Source organism: Rhamphochromis longiceps, linkage group LG23, assembly GCF_057381845.1.
Source record: "Rhamphochromis longiceps isolate RC_006_pf linkage group LG23, R_longiceps_female_GT1.1, whole genome shotgun sequence".
Taxonomy (NCBI): Eukaryota; Metazoa; Chordata; class Actinopteri; order Cichliformes; family Cichlidae; genus Rhamphochromis; species Rhamphochromis longiceps.
This window is the reverse complement of record NC_140578.1, coordinates 44,033,517-44,055,344: the sequence shown is the minus strand read 5'-3', so window position 1 is coordinate 44,055,344 and position 21,828 is coordinate 44,033,517. Positions and strand designations below refer to the sequence as shown.

The following is a 21,828-nucleotide window of genomic DNA, read 5'->3' as shown; positions in this document are numbered from 1 at the left end:
TTGGAGTTAAAAATAAATCATGAAACACATTTATAGACCAAAGTTTATTCTAAACGTTTGACTGAACACACCCGTGGCTTCTGTCTACAATAGAAATCAAATATTCTCCCATATCTGTAGCAGATGTTCCCGTAAACGTGGACCTTGTAATAATAATAATAATAATAACTTTATTTATAAAGCGCTTTCAAACAAAGTGCTGTACAACTAAAGAGATAAATAAAATAAAAGCGATACATAGCAATACAGGTAAAAGACACAATACAAGTTAAAAACAATAAAAATGTAAAAACTAAAAGCCATAGAATTAAGACATGTAGGATCGGGTGAACAAATGTGTCTTCAACTTGGTTTTAAAAACCTCCACAGAGCAGCCTGCCGAATATCTTGTGGGAGGTTGTTCCACAGAAACGGGGCATGAAAAGAAAAAGCTCTCCAATTGTCTTTTTTCTGGCTCTAAGAACTTTTAGAAGACCAGAGTCCTGAGATCGGAGAGCACGAGATGGAACATAAAGGTGTAAAAGGTCGGAGAGGTATGAAGGTGCCAATCCGTTTAAAGCCTTGTAGGTGAGCAGCAGGACCTTAAAATCTGCTCAAACTTGACAAGGTAGCCAGTGAAGACATCTCAGAACAGGGGTAATGTGCTCAAATTTCCCAGTTCTTGTTAAAATGCGAGCAGCTGCATTTTGCACCAACGCCAGAATCTCAGGTTAAACCTCACAAAACTTTAACAACCACCAAACAGCTGAAACAGTAAATGAGAGCAGGAACACGGATTCTGCACAAAGACGTAAACACAAAGCTCAGAGCCGCCGACACATCAGAATCAGTGAGATGTCGCCTTTCTCACCCGATGGCACGGACACGGTCGGGGCTGAAAGCCGACAGCTCGCTGATTCTGATGTTTCGGCGGCTCCGAGCTTTGTGTTTACGTCCTTTTTACGCTGATTCTAAAGCTGTTAGTTTTATCTCTCTCCAAACAATATTGACTGAACCAGCAGCAAAAGAAGATCCAAACTACGCTTCACATAAACATCGTCATGAACTCACTCTGACTTTTGCTGTTTTGCTTCCACCAGGATAAAATCACACGTCATGCACAGCTCTCTCTCTCTCTCTCTCACACACAGTTTCCTGTCTAAAAATCTGTTTTCTGCATTATTCGCTTGCTTGTTACGCACAAGTCTACCGTTGTTTACAGCGCTGTCGGCCGCTGTTTTTTTCCTTTTACTTACTTCCGAAAAGAAAACCTAATTTCTGCCGTTCAACAGGCTTCTGAACAAATTTAAACTTTTTAAAATTATGCAAATTGCAAAACGCTGTGTCTGTCATAAAACCGCTGTAACTTCAGAGGTAATGTTCATATGTCGATTAATGGTTTTCTTTCGTTTTTGATCTACTGTAGAATATTTTTATAAAACCACCTTCATGTTTTTCTGTTTTATCTTCAGCTACTTTGACACAAAGGCCTCTGCTGTGATGCTCACACCTTTGATAAAGTCTTGCGAGTGTCAGCTTCCTTTTTATAGATACAAAAATATGTAAATGTACTGATCTGAATTATAATATTTCTGACTGTCTGAGGCAAAATTTCCCAGATTCAAATCGAATTGAATCGAATCGTGGATCGAATTGATTCAGGACCTTGTGAATCGGAATCAAATCGATTCTAGAATTCAGTGACGATACCCTGCCCTATTTGCGACCATGTCAACATCCAGTCCAGGCTTTTTCAAGATTGGTACTACCACAGCTGATTTAAAACATTCAGGAAAGACTCAATGAAGTATTTAAAAGAAACAGGTTGTAGGGTCCTAATGCTGACCACAGTTCCTTTATAGCCCAGGCTGGTAGAGGATCCAAAGAACAGGTTGTACATCGAGCTGCTTTTACAACCTTCCTTAATCCAGAAAGGGAAATAGAGATGGACCAATGCGATATTACGTATCGGTCCATCTCTATTTCTATTCATTTACGTCAGTATCAATACTGATTTTGTATGTATTTTGAAGGATTTGAACCAAAGGCAAAAAATACCATGAGCAAAAAATGGCAGTCATGATTATAAAATAGGGAGGTTTCTTTTTTTTTAACATAGATTAAACTCGTTAAATAAAACAACAAGTTTATGAGCTTTCTTGTTATTCACAAGTTTCAGCGATTTAGCCCAGAGTTTAAAGTCATTCAGCCTTCTGTTTATAAATGGTTTAGCTTTAAAGTATCTGCATTTGTGAAGAAAAAATTTTCCCATTAACAAAATCGTCCTAATCAACAGGTCAAAATCTGCATTCTCAGCAAGTATTCCAAACTTTATTACTGTCACCGTCAAATGTGGTAACTGAATTCTCCTGGACTGTAGCCAGCTCCACATGTCAGTCCAGAAGGAGTGCACTGATTCACAGTAGAAAAACAAGTGATCCAGACTTTCAATATCATTTTCACAAAATGTGCAGGCGTTCACATCTAAGTTAAATTTCCGTCTTAAGAATTCATTGGTTGGATAAACCTCATTAATGATTTTAAAGTGAACCTCTTTTACTTTAGGGGAAAGAGGAAGTGAAATATACTTTTTTCTTATCGCCTTAACCTCCATGGTCTCAAATTCTTTAAGGATATAATTTCTTTTAACCGGATTAGGGCAAATGTCGTTGATCAAAATATTCCTGATCACTTTGTTTGTAAACCTGCTGTCACCAAATTCAACTCCAGCTATGCAGAGCTGCCTCAGTCCAGGAGAAATTTTAGAGTGCACAATATCTTCTTTTATCCTTGATCTCAAAGGGACTGGGATGGCTTTCACTAGGGATTTATATCTGTTAGCAGTACATCTTACATCAAATTTCTCACAAAACGTCTCATGTTTTAATAAGACCCCATTATCATCCGTAAAATGAGCTACAGCCCAAATCCCTTAAGATCTTCCAGTAGAGAAGGACCTGCTGATGGAAAGCTGAGAGTTTAACAGGTAACGAACTGCAATCAAAGTCACAACGTAACAAAAAGTCTATTCCACCCATTTTGCCAAAAATCACACTGGGAATAATGTTCCAAAAGGAATTTTTGTTCCTAATGAAAGATCTTAACCATTTCAGTTTTAGTACACCATTCATAACATCAAAGTCAATGGCATTAGCCCCACCCTCTTCATAATTCTTAATCATATCATTTTTCTTTATATAATGACATTTGTTCCTCCATATGAACCTAAAATTAAGATTATTTATAGATTTAATTAGTTTTGGAGATATGGGCAGAGAAAAGGCTGGATAGATTAGTCTGGACAGACTGTCCATTTTGGTTAGCAAGATTCTCCCAAACAGAGTTATGTCCCTTTGCAGCCACCTGTTTAAAATTGACTTACACTTTTCTATATTGGCACAGATATTCTTATTTTCAGTTGATGTCTTATCCTTGCAAATTACAATGCCCAGATACTTCACCTCTTTTTTTATCTGTATATTATCTATTGCTTGCAGGGGACACTCATGCAGAGCTAGAATTTCTTATTCATTAATATTCAGCTGTAGGCCAGAAGCTTTGGAGAAGTGGTTGATCGCCTGTAAGGCTAAAGGAATCTGGTCCTCGTTTTTTAGAAACAGGGTGGTATCATCTGCGAGCTGACTGATTATTATCTGTTCACCCATCACAGTTAACCCCTCAATGTGACTGTTTTTAATCAAAATAGACAACAGCTCAGCAACCATGATGAACAGAAGTGGTGAGCTGCTACATCCCTGCCTTATCCCTCTATTAACCTCAAACCTTGAACATGTACCATGTTCTAGCAAAACAGAGCTGTTAATGTCATTATATAGCATCTCTATAACATTGATAAATTCCTGTCCAAAACCAAAAGACTGCAGAGTTTTTAATATGAACGTATGTTCAACTGAGTCAAATGCTTTGTAAAAATCCAAGAACAGGATGTATCCTCTCTCTTGTGTCACGATGAGTTGTGTGGCTGTCAGTGGCTGGACCCACGTGCAGGACTCAGAGACAAAACATTAACTTAAACGACAGCTTTATTTGCTGGTGAGTCACCCTTGGCGATACATAAACAACAACTTAAACTAACTAGACTGGAGATGCTGAAGGTAGACGACAACGAATACACACACAACAAACGTGGAGGACGCAACAACTGGCAGGGAAAAACACAGGGCTTAAATACATACTGAGGTGATTAGGGAATGTGAAACAGGAGGAGAACACAGCTGGGACTCATCAGACATGACAAGACAAGGGGCGGCAAAACTCAACACATTGACATAGTACACAGACTTTCAAAGTAAAACAGGAAACTGAACAGACGTGGACTAAACTAGGGGATACAGTGACAGAACAAGAGACACACTGACAGAGATGACTGTATACTAACAGAAGTAACACAGAACCACGACCTAAGAAGGAGAACACAAGAAATGCCAAGGACCTAGGGAGTTAGGAATACTAGCGACAAAAATCAAACCCAAGAGAATCAAAACACATCATGAAATCAAAGATAACTAATACAAACAGAAAAACACTGAGTCCACAGACTCAGGACCGTGACATCTTGGATTATTTCACTGTACTCAAGGAGGTCCAAAACCAGCCCAATATTGTTATGAATTAGTCTTCCTTTCAAAAAACCTGATTGCGTTTCACTGATAATGTTTGAGATGCCTTTCTTTAGCCTCTCAGCTACAGCTCCAGACAGGATCTTATAGTCAGTGTTTAAGGTGATGGGTCTTAAATTGTCTAAAATTCTTTTATCCTTACCCGATTTAGGGACCAGGGTTATCAGCGCTTGTTTCATGCTCGGCATCAGTTCTTTTTTTCTCTATCGATTCCTTTAATGCATCAAACAATAAAGTTCTTAGGTCCTTCCAGAAGAATTGATAAAAATTAGTAGTGAGTCCATCTGTCCCTGGGGACTTGTTTAATGCCATTTTCATGACCACCAAATCCAGTTCCTCAATTTGGCGGCCGCTACTAAGTTTTAAAATTACTCATACTAATCTTTCTGGGTCACAAAATAAACTTTTAACATATTTTCAGGCGAGAAAGTAGCTGTGTAAACATCAAATATCTGCTCGGTTTATCAAGATACCGCATATTTGCAAAAGTGCTTCGACGTTTTCGGAGACGTCTGCTACCCACCAGCACTATAGCCAGCCGGGAGCTCGAGGATCACTGAAGCCACCGAGAACGGCACAACTCCCGGCACATCATTTTCAGATCACCGCGGACTTTCGCTACTCAGGTTAAACATGATATATAAGTCCAGGGCCGTGCAGAGACGTTTAAAGGGGCGGGTGCTCAAAGTTAAAAAGGGGCACATTGAACCAGGCTGAATAACAACAACACACATTCATCAACAATCTAATATGGGATTGCATCATACTATATCACTGTTGTGAGGTGGCGACAAGGCAAAGCAAACGTAGTCGATGTTTTACCTGATGGGTACAATGTTGCTGTTGAGGTGTTTCTGCTGCTCCTGCTGCTGATAGTGCTGAAGGGCAGGGCTGTGTTGATCTGAGACTGTAGACATTAAAAAGTCCATAGGAGAGATGGTAGCTGATTAAACAAGTGTCATGAGATAATAACAAAATGCAAAGATTGGTGACAGCGCTTGGAACCATAAGGCAACAAAAAACTGCGAGAAACAAATTAGGCTCTGCCTGTGAATCACTCTTTGCTTCTCTTCTTCCTTCCATCCCATCATTTCATACATCACTCTCCACTTGCTGTCCATCTGAGAACAAGGCACAACTTGCTATTGCAATAAACTATAATCTAATTATCCACACCTAACAACTCCAGCACTTAATCTATAATAAAATGATGAGAGAAAAATGTTATAGCCCTGCCTTTAGTAGCCTCACACAGCTCCTACTGTTTCCTCCTCATGTCCTTACCAGCCATGTCTGCACAATGTTATATCATGAGTAATATTTTTTTTAAAACTCCATATACATAAAACAAGCACATGCACGCACAGTGACATTTTAGACCTTCTTCAGAATACTGTATATACTATGGGCATAATGGTGCTGATCCAGAATCCTTGCCTCAACAAAAGGGCACTTTGGGCACCCATCAGGAAAGGGGCAGGTGCTCAAGCCCCTCCAGCCCCCCCTCTGCACGTGCCTGCATAACTTACTTAGACAACCTAAAAATGTTATTGTTTGGCTTTTTTCAGTGTTTTGTTTGTTCGTGAGTAAATCGGTTTGGCTGAGATTAAAGTTATTAGATTAGATTAGATAAAATAAAACTTTATTAATCCCCCGGGTGCGTTCCTCCTTGGTTTTTACACAGCTGAATAAACATCAAACAGAAAACTGATTAAACAGAAGTATGAGACGGTCGAGAATTTACTCCAGTGTCCTGTTATATTGCAGATAGCAAGGAACAGACAGCCGAGTTTATTAAACTCCACCGAGACAGCGGTGACGCTAATCAGAAGGCTAGACCGTCCAATTTCCCCAGCTGTTTACTTCCAGCATATCCAACCTTCTGAGGACCCAGCCCACGTACGCCGCGAAGGCCGGGTCCTCGGGAGGATGCAGCCGATGAATTTGGATACTGTCACTACCCGATCGGGGGTGTGCCAAATGGCGGAGTGAGTAGACGCTCTCTACCGAGTTCTGCACAGAATGTTCGTGAACAACGGTAAAACCTCAACTTTATGCTGCTAACACTAACAATTCACTAAATAAGAGAAGATGCAGCAATCATAGGGCAAGAAGCAGCAGAATGCCGAATCAGAAAGGAGCGAAAAGGGGACTGGAAAGTTCCAAGTCTAAGATAGCGCCTGAGAATGCTAACGAGGAGAGTGCTACGCCCAGCAACGTGCTAATGGATAGCTTCCATAACTACGCAGCTACTACGGTGGCACTCACGTTAGCCGAAGAAGAAGTGGATGAGTTCCCACCTCTCCCTGTTACACCTCTCAAATCGCCAGCTCCGAAGAAGGTGATGTACGAACGCAGCAACTCTGACCCAGTTGATGTAAATGAGATAATTTCTCGTCTGTCGGCACTAATAAACACCAGGTCTGATAACATTGAGAGCATGGTGAGAGAGAACTCCAACATGGTGAAAGAGAATACGCTCCAGATTGAGGGTCTCAAAAAGACGATTGATTTTGTGTGCGCGGAAATGAAAGATATGAAGGGGAAAGTTTGCGACTTGGAAAAAAAAGTAACTAAAGAGGAAGGTCGAGTGGACAACTGCCAACAGAGAATCTCTGAGTTGGAAAGATATTCCAGGAGGTGGAATCTCAGACTACATGGAGTCAGGGAGGCTGAGAAAGAAGACGCAAGGGGAAAGGTGACTGTGATATGCCAGTCTGTTCTGCCAGAACAAAATCATAGGCTGCCTGACGTCATCGACACCGTACACCGACTCGGAGCCAAGCGACAAGGTAGCACCAGACCTAGAGGCATCATCGTGCAGTTCACCTCCCGAATCTACAGAGATGCTGTATGGAAAGCAGCCAAAACATCCTCCTACCTGCAGGACAATCATTTGAGGTTCGCTGAAGATCTGTCCAGGGAGGACAGAGAACGTCGTGACAAACTGTGGCCGATGATAGACAAAGCCCCTAAGGAGGGTAAGCCGGCTTATTTCGTGGGAGGCCGAGGATTCATCAGTGGATCAGAAGTTTTCCCTCCTTCATAGAGACGCTTATTCAGTCTCCGAAATGACATTTCTGTAAGCTTGTTTACATGGTGAACTTGATATTTTCACCCTCAGGTTAAAGTTTTATTTTGTGTTGAAGAGTGTGTTTATCTATAAAAAGCTATATTTAAACCATAGCAGATAGTTAAATACTGTATTTTTATAAGCTTAGTCACTCAGGGTTTTTACTGTTCTACTACCTAAATTGTGCAGCACCCGGTCCCCTTATCCTATAGATCTGTTCTTAGCTGTAGAAGTTTAGAACTTACTTTTTCTCTTTCTTTTTTCTAATAACTTTGTCTTTTTCATTTGTTTCTCTTAATACCAGGGGTTTAAGACAAACATGTAAACGCAAAGCTTTGTTTTTATTTGCCAAACAATTTAAAACAGATTTTTGCTTTTTCCAAGAGAGTCATTCCACACCTGCTGATACAAATTTTTGGAAATCACAATGGGGTAATGAAGTCTGGTTGTCCCATGGCTCTGAGCGTTCTGCTGGAGTTGTCACGCTTAAAAATTATTTTTCTGGAGATGTGTTACACTCTGACTGTGACACCTTAGGACACTACCTCTGCTCACTAATCAGACACAATAACAGTAAATATATATGGTTACAATAATAAAACTGAAAATGATAAATTACTTGACTCCTTAGAAGAAAGAATTAATTTCTGGCTCTCCAAATACCCAAATTCAGTCCTCTTAATTGGTGGAGACTTTAACATTGCTTTAGACAATACGGTTGATAGGTGGCCTCCAGGGCAGCAGTCTTCATACAGTGCAAACTTAAAAAATTTCATGGGAAAATTTAATCTTGTGGATATTTGGAGAGAAAAATTTCCAGATGATAGACTCTTTGCTTGGAGCAATAAGACAGGATCCAGGCAATCACGTATTGACTTTTGGCTTGTTTCTGACTGTATTGATAAAGATAATATTACTGTTAATATACTTGCCACTCCCCTCACTGATCATAGAGCAATTTACATTAACGTCCGAATGTTTACACTGGATAATATACCTCATAAATTCTCTTATTGGAAGTTAAATAATTCTTTACTAAAAGATAAAATGGTTAACATGCAGATTAATAAATTAATTGTTTATTATTGGAACAAAGCTAACAGAGAGAAGTCCTTTTGTACCAATTGGGAACTTTTTAAATTTGAAGCATGCAAATTCTTGAGAAGATATGGGAGTCAAATTGCTAAATTAAGGAAAGCTGAAGAACAAGAAGTAATAAGCAGAATTGCCTCTTATTACCAGAAGTCCCCAGAAGAAATCTCAGAGGAAGATAAATTAAGTTTACTAGAACTTCAAAATAAACTGGACGGTTTATATCGACGCAAGGCTGAGGGTGCTTTCATAAGATCCAGGAAGAGGTGGCTGGAGGAGGGTGAACAAAATTCTGCTTACTTTTTCAGACTTGAAAAATACAGATCAAAAACAAACTCTATTCATCAACTAAATATTAATGGCATTGTCTCTGACAATCCTGGAGAAATTTCACATTTCTGTGCCGAATTCTATACTAAACTATACAACTCAAAATATAATGAGGCTGTCTCAACAGGATTTTTCAATAATATTAAAAACCTAAAATCTATTGTTGTGGAAGATAGAAGTTATTGTGACAGCCCTCTGACTGTGGAGGAAGTTTGTAATTCCATTTCTGCACTTAAGGCCAATAAATCTCCCGGCACAGATGGTTTGACTGCAGAGTTTTATAAATCATTTTCTAATCTCCTGGCTCCATTTTTACTGCAGGTTTTTACAGAAAGTATAGAGAATAACATCCTCCCTCCTTCTCTAACTCAAGGTCTCATAACACTTATTCCAAAACCAAACAAAGACTTACTCTTTATTGATAATTGGAGACCCATCTCCCTGCTCAATAATGACTATAAGGTTATGGCTTTAATACTTGCTAACAGAATTAAAGAGGTCTTGGAAACAATTATTGATGAGACACAATCAGGCTTTATGAGAAACAGACACATTTCTAATAACATTAGACTGGTTTTGGATTTACTTGATTACTCTGATTTGGTATCTGACAATAGCTTCATTCTCTTCCTGGATTTTTATAAGGCTTTTGATACAATTGAACATCAATTTATTTTCCACTCTTTGGAAAAATTTGGCTTTGGCAAGTTTTTCTGTAAAGCTGTCAAAACCTTATACACAAATGGCAATAGTTCTATTAAAATGATTAACGGCTCCACCCCGAGATTTGACCTGAAACGTGGTATTCGCCAAGGATGTCCTATTTCACCATATTTATTTTTACTTTGTACACAAATTGTTGCAACTAATATTTCAAACAGTGTTGTACAAGGAATCACCATAGCTGATAAGGAGCTCGTCATCAGCCAGTTAGCCGATGACACCACACTCTTCTTGAAGAATGCAAACCAAATCCCTCCAGCTCTTACTGTGATTAGTGATTTCTCTGAGGCCTCTGGTTTATGCCTAAATCTAAAAAAGTGTGAGTTACTAGCATTTAAAGACTGCCCTGCAAATACTATCTGTAATATCTCTGTTAAACAAGAAGTCACATACTTGGGACTGTTAATATCCAAAGACCAAAAATCAAGATTCTCTTCAAACTTCACTCCAATTATACAGAAAACCCTAAAAAAGTTCAACCAGTGGCTGCAAAGGGACTTGTCTTTGAAAGGTAGAGTGTTAATTACTAAAGCAGAAGGGATATCCCGATTAACATATGCTGCTGTCTCCTTACATCTGGATAAGAAAATTAGTAAAGATATTGACTGTATGCTCTTTAATTTTATATGGAAAAACCGTACGCATTATATTAGAAAAACTGTTGTGATGAATAAGTACGAATCAGGTGGGCTTAACGTTTTAGACTTTTCTACTTTAAATAACACTTTCAAAATTAATTGGGCCAAACATTTTCTTAAAAACCCTACCTCTATCTGGAACTTTATACCACATTATATTTTCTCTCGTTTTGGTGGCTTTAATTTTGTTTTAAATTGTAATTACAATGTTGAGAAACTCCCTGTAAAGCTTTCATCCTTCCATAAGCAGGTCCTCTTAGCGTGGACCCTCATTTATAAACACAACTTCTCACCTCACAAATACCTCATCTGGAACAACAGAGATATTTTATATAAAAATAAATCACTTTTCCTGGAAACTTGGGTCCAAAATGGGATCCTATTGGTGGCTCAGCTGGTTAATAAAGAGGGACAACTACTTACTTACAACGACTTTATTGCACTATATAATTTTCCAATCAGTGTTCAGGAATTCTCAATGGTGCTTGGTGCCATACCCTCAGGGACTTTAATATTATATAAAAACACTGACAGCTCAATATCTACCTCAGTCACTCTCCCTCAGGGGTGTCAAACTCAAATACACAGTGGGCCAAAATTCAAAACTGGAACAAGGTCGCGGGCTAACATTAATATTTACTGAAAAAAAAATCTTCCTCCAGATTTAAGAATGAATCTCTTCTTATGGACTCAAACAAGTTTTTCTGAAAAACTGAATATGGAACAAGCAAAGCTTAATACTAAACAATATATATATTAGCTGTATAATACCAGTAGGCCAGCTCTAATAATAATTTGGTATGGCTTCGCGGGCCAGAGTTTGACACCTATGCTCTCCCTGATCCAGCTGAGTTACCAATAGGAAAAATCTGCTTTTCACAGGAACTTGGTAACAGCAATAAGAGAATACGTAGTTTATTCCAAGAAGATATCGTCTCTCTCCCATATGTAATATCTTATTGGAACCGATATGTTCCAGATATCAAGTGGAAGACAGTCTGGATGGTCCCCCATAAATATTTGATTGTAAATAAGGTGAAAGAAGTCTCATTTAAAATTCTACATAAATGTTATCCAGCCAGTCACTACATGGTAAAATTTAAAAGGGACATTAATACTAATTGTACTTTCTGTGGGGATCATCCAGAAACTGTGACACATCTTTTTTGGTACTGTTCTTTTACACAGAGATTCTGGAAGGAATTTAGCAGGTTTGTTATTGTCCATATTTTAAGGGAGTTTTCTTTACGATGGGAAAATTTTTTCTTCACAAATGCAGATACTTTAAAGCTAAACCATGTATAAACAGATGGCTGAATGACTTTAGACTCTGGGCTAAATCGCTGAAACTTGTGAATAACAAGAAAGCCCATAAACTTGTTGTTTTATTTAAAGAGTTTAACCTATGTTAAAAAAAAAAAACTCCCTATTTTATAATCACGACTGCCCTTTTTTTGCACGTTATTTTTTGCCTTTGGTTCAAATCCTTCAATGACTGTTCTTTCTTTTTGTGCTAACTCTTTTAGCTTTGTGCTTATTGTTGTTGTTGTTGTTGTTGTTTTTTTGTTCGTTTTGTTTGTTTGTTTGTTTTGCTATAATGCTCAACAGGGGCGGAGCGTGGGGGTGGCTTACTGGGCTTAAGCCCGGGTTGTTTTGTCAGAAGCCCGGGGTCTTTTGGAGTGTAATTTTTCATAGTTAGATGCCTGGCTGACAACTGTATAAAACAAAAAGTACACACAATATTCGAAGCACATAGTGCACACTGTGGGAATTTACGACTGTGCGTGAATCCCCCCTGATATTGGTATGATCCGAGCTCAGGCACTAAGCGACTGAGCGAGGGGGCGGGGCAGCTGCTGCCAGCAGTGAGTGCGCTGTTGGAGAAACGCAGCCAGCCATACTAAGGAGAGTTGAAGTTTGACCAGGTACCAAAGAAAATCATTCGTACTGTACAAATAATGTAAATATGACAGTGCATCACGAAAGATTGATATCAAACTGATCACTTGACCAATATTACGTTACTTGCTCTTCAAGTGAATCAACAAATGGCGAAATGAAAAGCCGAACAAATGCTATTTTTTTAGAGAGTCTTAGCTTACGTGTGTTTATTTCATATTTTCAGTTCTTACCCTCCCCGACTAAATCGGTTTCAGTTATGTACTGAAATATAAGAATCAGTGGCGGCTGGCCCATAGGGGGCGCTCGGGCTCCGCCCCCCCAAATGTGGAGGAGTAAAAATATATATTTTTAAAAAATTCATCAATGATAGTTTTACTATGTGTGTGCCCATATACAGCCAGGCGTATTTTAACATTTTCACCAGCTGACTCATTAAAGTTCAACCAACAAACGGTGTTTTTCTTCTTCTGGGGCGCTCGTCAAAGCGCCCTTGATATGCAGCGAAATAGCCTATCATTAAATGGTTGCCAGGGGAAAATAATAAATATTTGACCTATCAGCGTCGCTGAATTAAATGGTTTGGGGGCGCTTAAAATTGCGCCCCTGCAGAAAACGCGCGAAGATTTGCTGTTCTAGAATTTTACCTCAGTCAGTAGCCTAAGTGAGCTATAAGGGGCCGATGGGGCCGCTGTAATGAGGGGTACCACTGGAGGAGTGCAGCGTAAGATACAGGACATTTATGCTAACGCTCACTACGTACATTGTTATGCCCATCAGTTAAACCTGGTAATGCAACAAGCAACCTCCCACATCCCTCAAATCAGTCACTTTTTTTCCGACATAGCAGGATTCGCTTCTTTTTTTACTAAATCGAGCAAGAGGACTGCAGTGCTTGACGAGGTGGTGGCGCACCGACTTCCAAGTGCATCGGCAACCCGTTGGAACTTCAACAGTCGTGCTGTGAATACAGTGTATGAACATAAAGACGATCTGGTGAGGTGTTTTCAGACCATCCGTAACAGTGAAGGATTTGATGCCCCTACAAAGAGAGATGCCGGTGGTTTCGTGAGAATGCTGGAAGACGAAGCTTTCTGTTTTTTCCTGGCCTTGTTTCACAAGATAATGCCACATGTAGACATGCTGTATAACCACCTACAGAAGAGAAACATCGATTCTGTCACCATCGCAGGGATCACCCAGACATTCATCAGCCGCATGCAGGCTATCAGGTAGGCATAAAAGCATAAATATGTAACCTAGAATAAATGTTAATTATCTATGCATAGATTCTATCAAATTCTCTGCATATATTCTGTGTTCTGTGACTTAAATGTTTAATGGAATTCAGATAATTTTGATTTATATCAGCCTTTGAAGTAATTTTATGAAAAATATTTGATTAAGTATATTTGATGAAGTATATTCCCAGTAATGATTTGATGTAGCCTATACCATAGGCTATTTCCTGAAATTATGGCCAGGGCCTTTATTTACTTGCACTGGTTTTCCCCCAGCCATTAAACCAGGTCCGGTTATTAATTAAATCCGGTAATTCCCGGTAATTAGAACACAACCTTTGTTTGGTTTGTGTTTGGTTAATATATCCCTATTCAGTTTTCAGAAGCCATTAATGAAACTTATGTATTGGATCAGGGAGGCACTTCCTAATCTGGTTGTGGATGAGGAGTACAGGGGACCTGTTCAAGACCCACCCACAAAGAGACGGAGAACATTGGGGGAAGACAGGCAACACCATTTGGCACTGGAGGTAAGCACTAGCTGCTTGGTCTGATTTAAATCGGATCATCAGATAAAATCTAATGACGATGCTGTCAGATGTCATTTGATATAGTGGTCATGACTGTTTTGTTTTGTTATGGACAGATTTTTTTTTTCAGAATAATGATTAACATGAGACATGTGCCAAAGTCTTACCACTGAATCTAACTCTTACCAATTATATATTATTGGATAGGTGTGCGACACCATTATGAGCCATGCCAAGGAGAGGTTTTCTTTCACCAAGCACCTTGTCAGCGCCACTCTGTTGCAAGGAGACTTGTTCCAACAACACAGCAAAAATTTTCCAGATGCAGCACTACAAACCACAGTGGAAGCCTATCCCTCATTGGACAAAGCCAGACTTAAAACAGAACTGTCCCTGATCTACGACAACGAGGAGTTTCAGAGTTGTAGTGGTGCGCTGGCGCTCTATCAGGTTCTGATGGAAAACAACCTTCAAGACACATTCACCGAAACTGTAAGTCTTCTTAACATCCTCATCACCACACCAATGACAACATCAGAATCGGAGAGGTGTTTCTCTACTTTAAAGAGGATAAAAACTTTCCTGAGAAACAATATGGCTCAGGATCGGCTCAACGCTCTGGCTATGCTGTCCATAGAGAAAAAACTCACACAAGAACTTCCTGATTTCAACACCAGGGTCATCGAGAAATTTGCCACTCAGAAAGACAGACGAGCAAAGTTCTTGTACAAATAAGAACCCTTAACCATATTTACTCTCTTTCTCCATCCCTCTCTCTTTCTCTCTTTAGCCCACCCCCCCCAATCAGTTTACAGTTGTTGTTTTCAATAGTTATTTTTCATTCATTCAAAAAAAAAAAATCTGTTCATGTTCATTTTTACAAATCTATACAAATGGCCAGAATATGGTTGTTCATTTTTACAAATCTATACAAATGGCCAGAATATGGTTGTTCATTTTAAATTTAAATTAAAATTGTGTTGTTTGATGTACTCATTAAATGGGTCATTTTAGTCGATATCATAAAAATTGCCCCCCCTGAGATTTTTTTCAGGAGCCGCCACTGATAAGAATGGACATTAGAGGGTTCTTTCAAAGAAAAAACTCAGGTAGATGTTATTTTATATATTATGCTTTGTATGTTGTTCAGTATATTTCTATGCAAAACAAGAGGGATTTCAGTACACAGCAGGATATTCACATTTGTAACCAGATATTTACACTTTAGGGAGAAAACATAAAACATTTTTACTGTACAACATCAATTTAGAGTAAACTTTTGTTTTAGATAAATATTGAAATATATTTTGAATTAGTTAAATGTCAGAATAAAGAGAGACAGAGCTGTCTATTTATTATCACTTTCATCATATTAAGGAGTACATATACACTAAGTTTATTGTTAATTAATAAGAAAACTCCAGACGATTCCATTCTGAGCTGAAGAAGCTTCTGATAGGTTCGTAGAGTCCATGTGAGTAAACTGGTGGCACAGCTGTGGATGCATATAAGGCAAAACACAGAGCCTGTTTCTGTGACATGGGAACATCAAGAGATATCAACCAAAACACCAGGAAAAGAACTGTGGAGCTCCATAAGTGTGGCTCAGTTTGAATACAATTTGGTGCCATTTGCTATTAAGAAATACAGATAGTTTCTCTCTTTACTCTTAAAGTTAACAAATATGTTTTTATATTTATCAATCTAAAAAAATAAACATTTAGTCTGATTTGATGTTACAATTAAAAAAGTGTTTTTATCTGAAGAGTAAATATCTGGTTTCAACTGTATATTTGATGATTGTCAGCACAAAGAGGGAGAGAGAGGAGAACGAGGACAGAACAGATGAACAAGAGCAGGTGAGACACACATGTTAGTCAAATGGTTGTTTACCAAAAGTATCAGCGTATCATAGGTCCTCATGTATCTCGTACCTAGTGTTTCTTTTTAGGTTTGTTATTTTTCAAATTCTGTATTTATTAAGTTCTGCAGGCTTGTTTGTACAACAAGGCTAAATAATTATATAAACTTTTCTCAATCTAAATAGTGGACTTTGGTAGAATTAAAAAACAAGTGTAGTGCAGGTCTATGATGGTTTTTAGTGCTACTATCATCTAGTTCTGATTGTGGTTCTGTCTTGGTTAAGTCCTCAGTAGTCCTGATTTTGAACTGTTGTAGTCCTGTTTTAATTCTGGATCAGTTCTGGGTCTGGTTGAATTGGGGTTTAGTCCTCGTGTCTTGATACAGCCCTGACCTTGTTCTGCCTTGCTGCTTAATTAAAAAACTCGTTTAAGGTGTCCTGCACATGTGATATATATTTTTCCCTATATGAAGTCATTCTTTTTTGAACAGAGCCTATTAATCTTTCAGTCATTTCTACACCCCCCCCCAAAAAAAAAAAAAAAAAAATCCCACATGCATACTACTCTTTGGGCTAAGCCCCGGGTGTTTCAAATATCTGGCTCCGCCTCTGATGCTCAACCGAGGATGTAACATAATCGGATTAATTATGGTGCCTTGTATGTTATACTGTTGTTTGTAAATAAAGTTTAATTTAAAAAAAAAAAAGTTTCTGTCGCCATTTTAGTTTTTAAAAGACTTCGTGATAAGGGCGGGTCTTACTGTGAACCTGCGCGCTCATTGGCTAATAACTTGAGATTGACAAGCCGTTATCCAATGAGCGCGCGGCTTCTCCCAACATAAAGTAGTTTCCTTTGAAAAACCAAAGTCTGATTATTTTTGCCTCCACTGACGGAGCCTGTTGTTCCCGCCACAGAGACAGTAATGTCAGAGCGGTGTTAACACTCACCTGCCTCAGCACAGCTCTCACTCTCTTCCTGCTCTCTCAGCTAAACTCACTTCCTCTCTACTTACAGGAAACCAGCGCTCAGAGGAGCCGACCGGCCTCACGTTTCACCCACAGACACGAACAGTGTGGAATTATTTTATGTCATAAGAAGAAACATATTCATGTTAACACTCACCTGCCTCAGCTCCACCTTCCTCCTCCTGCTGCTCTGAACTAGTGATGGGTCGTTCGCGAACGAAATGGCTCTTAGAGCCGGATCGTAGACGTGAACAACGCAGCCGCCTCCTTATCACGAGCCGTCACATGTTTTTTTTTTCTTTCTCTCAGCCTCTCTCTCTCTCTCTTGCACTTTTTTTCTGCTTCACAGGAACAGAGGCAGAGAGAGAGAAAGAGCCAGGGCCAACAACGTCACATTAGAAAGGTATAGTAATCATCCACAACTATTTTCAGTTGGAGATGATAAAGGATTCAGAAAGTTTATTCATGCAGGTCCATATGACAGAGAATATGCATCTTCTTTTAGTTTTCATATTATAATTTATATTTAATTGTGTTGTGGTTTGCAGTGTTTTGTGTTGTTTCACTTTAAATTTGTAAAAGGAAAAAGCTGAAAATTTAAACAGTTAAAAGTTGAAATGTGAATAGTTGATTTTTGTATTATATGATTTATTTATTACATTTTATGCGGAGTGAATAAATAAAAGTATATTTACGGTGGCCCCTAGAGACAAAGCACATACAAACTTCAAATCACGTACAAACTCTGAAGCACGTACAAACTCCAAAACACGTACAAACTCCGAAACACGTACAAACTCAGAAGCACATAAAAACTCAAAACACGTACAAAAGACAACAGAAGTGCTCCAGGATGCTGGGCGCAGTGTTGAGCTTTTGTTACCTAGTGGCTACACAAGCCAGCAAGTACCGACGACCGGATTTGGTGTGTGGTAGTAACAGGTAAATGAAAATGTTTTTTAATTATTTGAATATATATGAGTGCCTGTGTATAAATACACAAACAATACACACATGCTTTCAATTGTGTAATTTAAGTGATCTAGTAGCTCTGCTTTGGAAGTTCAGTTCATGCTAGAAATGTGTTTTGGAGTTTGTACGTGTTTTGTCTCTAGGGGCCACCGCATATATCTACCATAACCACTTTTTTTTTACGTCAGTAATTCCTTTTTGTGCATAATTTTATATTATTGTTAATAATAAATTAATTAAAGCAACAAAACAACCTGAAGAGCCGGTTTGGAGCCGAAAGAGCCGGTTCTCTAAAAAGAGCCGGAAATCCCATCACTACTCTGAATGGAGGATCAACACTTTCACTTTCACTGCTCCTCCCTAAACACAGAGGATGCTGGGACTTGTAGTTTTTACCTTGTGTGATATTTATGGCTGTGACACTAAATCACAGCATGAAAACTTCCTGCAAACATGTCACAGGCGATAAACGTTTCACATTAAAGGTGAAGTTATTTTTCTGTCTCATGTTCAATAAACAGTGAGCTGGGAAAACTGAAGAACAGACTTCAGACGTTCCCTGCAGAGTTTCTGCTGCTCGGTCGTCTGCATGTTGCTGAGACTGAGCTGATGATGAAGCTGTGATGGGTTTATGGCACGTTTGGTTCTGGAGAAGAGTTTTACTGTCGGTGCAGGTGAAATGATCAGAGGTTACAGCCTCTGGTTAAAGTGGAGGCAGCGATCAGGACGGCTGAGCAGCAGAGGTCTCGAGGGTCCTAAAGTGTAAAAGCATCAGTGTTAGTAACACAAAGATCACAGAATGGGATCATCCACACAACACTAACATCTAAATCCACGGCAGGAACTCTTCCAGTGTCCTGAAAAATCTGTGTGCACGATGCTGAGATTAAAATCTGTCTGCTCATCTTAATGCAATATTTACTAAAGTCTGGTAGAAGTTTTACTGATTTCCAGTCCACTTAGCAGACGTGTGGATAGGTGGTGGGTTGTAGAGCAGACTGAAAGCTTTAAGTTCATCCTCTGATTAAAAACTCAGACCCACAGATACAGGAAGTATAACGCTGGTGTAAGACAGGAAACGGCAACACGGCAGCCATCTTTTTCCTCCCATGCTGACCAGTGTCCCAGCAGAAGCTGGGGTTTGTTAGATCCTGTTCGATCCAGAGGAAACAGGCTAAAAGAGTCGATCAGGGGGATCATGGTTTTATTATGTGCTCGTTATGATTGAAGCTCTGGTTGTGTGTTAGAGACAGAACCTGCAGATTCCTCCACTCTGCCTCCTCCTCTGCAGGAATCAGCCTCTTGGCTGGTTTTATTCACCAACGTGAATAAAATCATCAAACTAATCCAAGTTCATTGTGAAATGCCTGAAAATGGAGGAATAAATCTGTCAGTTACCGTATAAAGTTTGAGTTTGTCAGTGTTTTACACGGAGACGGTCGTCAGATGTTGAATGTTTAGCATGAAAGTTCCACATCTGGAGAAACCTTCAAGATTAAAGCCAGTGAAAAGTGAAGAGTTTCTGCAGCAGCCGCACTTCCTGCAAATCTGTTCTTTCAAAATAAAGTGAAGAGTCTAAAATGATATTCACGACAGGTTTAAAGGTGAAGGTGGTCGCATGGTTTTAGTGGAATGCCTACGTGGGCGCGTCTGAGTGATTTTGATTCAGATTCGTGCAGCGTGGAGCAGTAAACACTTGTTTTTGTTCATCTGGACTCATGAATGATTCCAGTTAGCACATTTCCAGCCAATGAAACGTGACTACAGATGAAGACAAACACATTTAAGTTGCCCGACTCTCGAGTGTGGGTGCATGTTCCCATTTTCAGTCTGTTTTAGTTTTCAGTTTAGAGGAACGCTGCAAACTCACAAAAACTTCTTTCTTGTGAGGTTTTGTTGTCAGACTGATAAAAGCAGCAGCAGCTGGTGTTTGATGAGCAGACGTGTGTTTCCTGTTCTGTAATAATCAGCTTGTTACCATCACATAATGAACTCAGCCGTGACCAATGAGGCCGTCCTTGTGCGGTTCTCTGGCGCTGATTCTGACTGTGACCTTCACCTCTGCAGGGTCGCCTCTGCTCGTGGCTGAGCTCGTGTTTGTCAGGCTGACAAAATAAAAGCTTCTTCATTTCTGTGGCTGAAGAGGAGTCTGCTCTTCTTCACCAACAGGAAGTGAAACATTTCTCACTGATTCTGAAATCTTCACTTGTTTCACAAATTCACAGTAACACACACACACGGTTGTGTTTTCATATCCTTGTGGGGACATCTATTTGACATCATGCTCTCCTCAGCCTTTTACTCTAACCATTAAGACTGAATGCCTAACCCTGACCTGACTGTCCCTGACACTAAAACCACATTCTGAGTCCCACAAATGTCTTCAAACTTGTGGGGACGGGCATTTTGGTCCCCACAAAGACATGTAAACATGCACACACACAGGTATTAATGACCTCACAGGTTCATGTTTGGGGCTTTTAGCATCTTTGTGTGTCGGTCAGATTTAATTCACTCTTGTTTTGAGGTTTTGTGCCTTTTTGTTTCATTCTTTGTGCGTTTATTTTCTCTTTAAGCCTTTCAGGACTCGTGCTGTTGGCTTTTTCCTGGTGTGTTATTAGTATTTTTCATTTCTAAACTTATTCTAAAAGAAGGACCGATGGAACATTGATGTGAAAATAAACATGATCATTTAATGTTTTTGTCAATCACAGTGTTGGGACTAACGCGTTATTAAGTAACGTGTTACAGTAACTACGTTATTATTGTGGTAACGAGCACGGTAACTAGTTATTATGCTAAAATCAGGAACGCGTTAGTCGTTACTGGGATTTAGATAGGCTCGTTATTCGTTACTTCGTGTGGTGGCTGTCGCGGAGCTTCCACAGATTCAGTAACATTAGCAAGTGGTGGAGGCCAGCAGGTGGAGGAGGGAAAGGGGGACGCAGAAGGAAAAGAGACCCGAGGCAGCCGCCGGTCCAAGTGTGAACTGAACTTCAGGTAAGAAGTTATGACCTGCAGTCTCTCTGGGTCAGATATGAACCAAGTTTAGGTGGAGTTTATTTTCGTTATTCTGACTTTTTCCGTACTGCGTGCTAGCTAGCATGACAGAGTTTCTATACAGCTGGGTGGGTGCTATGAAGTTAATGATGTTGAACTTTATTTTGTTCATAAGTTATTAGAATTGCCAACCGTCTCATCTGGTATTCAGAGAAAATATTACGCATTTCTTATTGAGGTGAAAAGGAACAGTTAGTCCCGTAATTCAGCTACAATGAAAAAGGCACAAAGCTGGAGTTATTCTGTGTCTTTGCTGCACAGCTGCCTCTTCTTCTTTCATTCTCTCCCCCTCCCTCTCCCGTTTCTACTTCAATCATGAAAACTGATCAATGATCAGCTGATCGTCTCTCTTGTTTGTTTATCTCCCACTTTGCATCAGAAAGAGGAAACCAGCGGAGTTCACGTTAAACAACAGCAGCACGTTTAAGCTTGATCAGCTGTTGTTAGAATTTATTTCATATTAATTTCTAGTATCAGCTGATGTTTGCTGGAGCCACAGCTGCAAAAAAGCTGCTGGTCATGATGTCGGTTTGGTTATGTGGTGAGAGGGAAACATGAAGATGAAACCAGGAGATGTCCTTACTGAATCATCAGAGCTGTGATGGAGAAACAGGTTTACCTTTTAGGTGACATGGATGAGTTGAAGGGAAGTTATGAACTGTTTCTGAGAGACAAATAACACCAGGATCCTTTTTTAGGTAGCTGACAGCTGGTAACTGTGCAGGGGCGGGTCTAGCAAAGTTTTGCCAGGGGGGCCAGGTAGGGCATTAACAGGGAAAGGGGGGCACAAGGAAATACTTTTCTTTCTTATTCTCATTTAAAGT

The 21,828-nt window shown here is 39.5% G+C and overlaps 2 protein-coding genes across 2 annotated transcripts in view; one reads left to right on the top strand and one right to left on the bottom strand.

Moving 5' to 3' along the window:
- The window catches only part of LOC146642784 (NACHT, LRR and PYD domains-containing protein 3-like), a 38,191-nt gene extending 20,938 nt beyond the window's left edge, over positions 1 to 17,253 (bottom strand). The window contains exons 1-2 of the mRNA XM_085397208.1: positions 17,130 to 17,253; positions 5,442 to 5,526 (exon numbers count right to left, since the gene is read on the bottom strand). The gene's annotated coding sequence lies outside the window, so the exon portion shown is untranslated. The remainder of the gene's footprint in view (positions 1 to 5,441; positions 5,527 to 17,129) is intronic.
- LOC146642785 (zinc finger MYM-type protein 1-like) lies at positions 13,089 to 14,940 on the top strand. Its single transcript, XM_085397239.1, has 3 exons — positions 13,089 to 13,606; positions 14,031 to 14,145; positions 14,353 to 14,940. Exons 1-3 carry the CDS (start codon positions 13,167 to 13,169, stop codon positions 14,878 to 14,880), a joined length of 1,083 nt encoding a protein of 360 aa, XP_085253365.1. The 5' UTR covers positions 13,089 to 13,166; the 3' UTR covers positions 14,881 to 14,940.
- Positions 17,254 to 21,828: the final 4,575 nt, after the last annotated feature.

Excerpts from the sequence above, each read along its gene's own strand:
- LOC146642785 (XM_085397239.1), top strand. The coding sequence starts at position 13,167 with ATGCAACAAGCAACCTCCCACATCCCTCAAATCAGTCACTTTTTTTCC. Across the intron at positions 13,607-14,030 it reads AGCCGCATGCAGGCTATCAG|GGAGGCACTTCCTAATCTGG; the intron begins GTAGGCATAAAA and ends GTATTGGATCAG. Across the intron at positions 14,146-14,352 it reads AACACCATTTGGCACTGGAG|GTGTGCGACACCATTATGAG; the intron begins GTAAGCACTAGC and ends ATTATTGGATAG.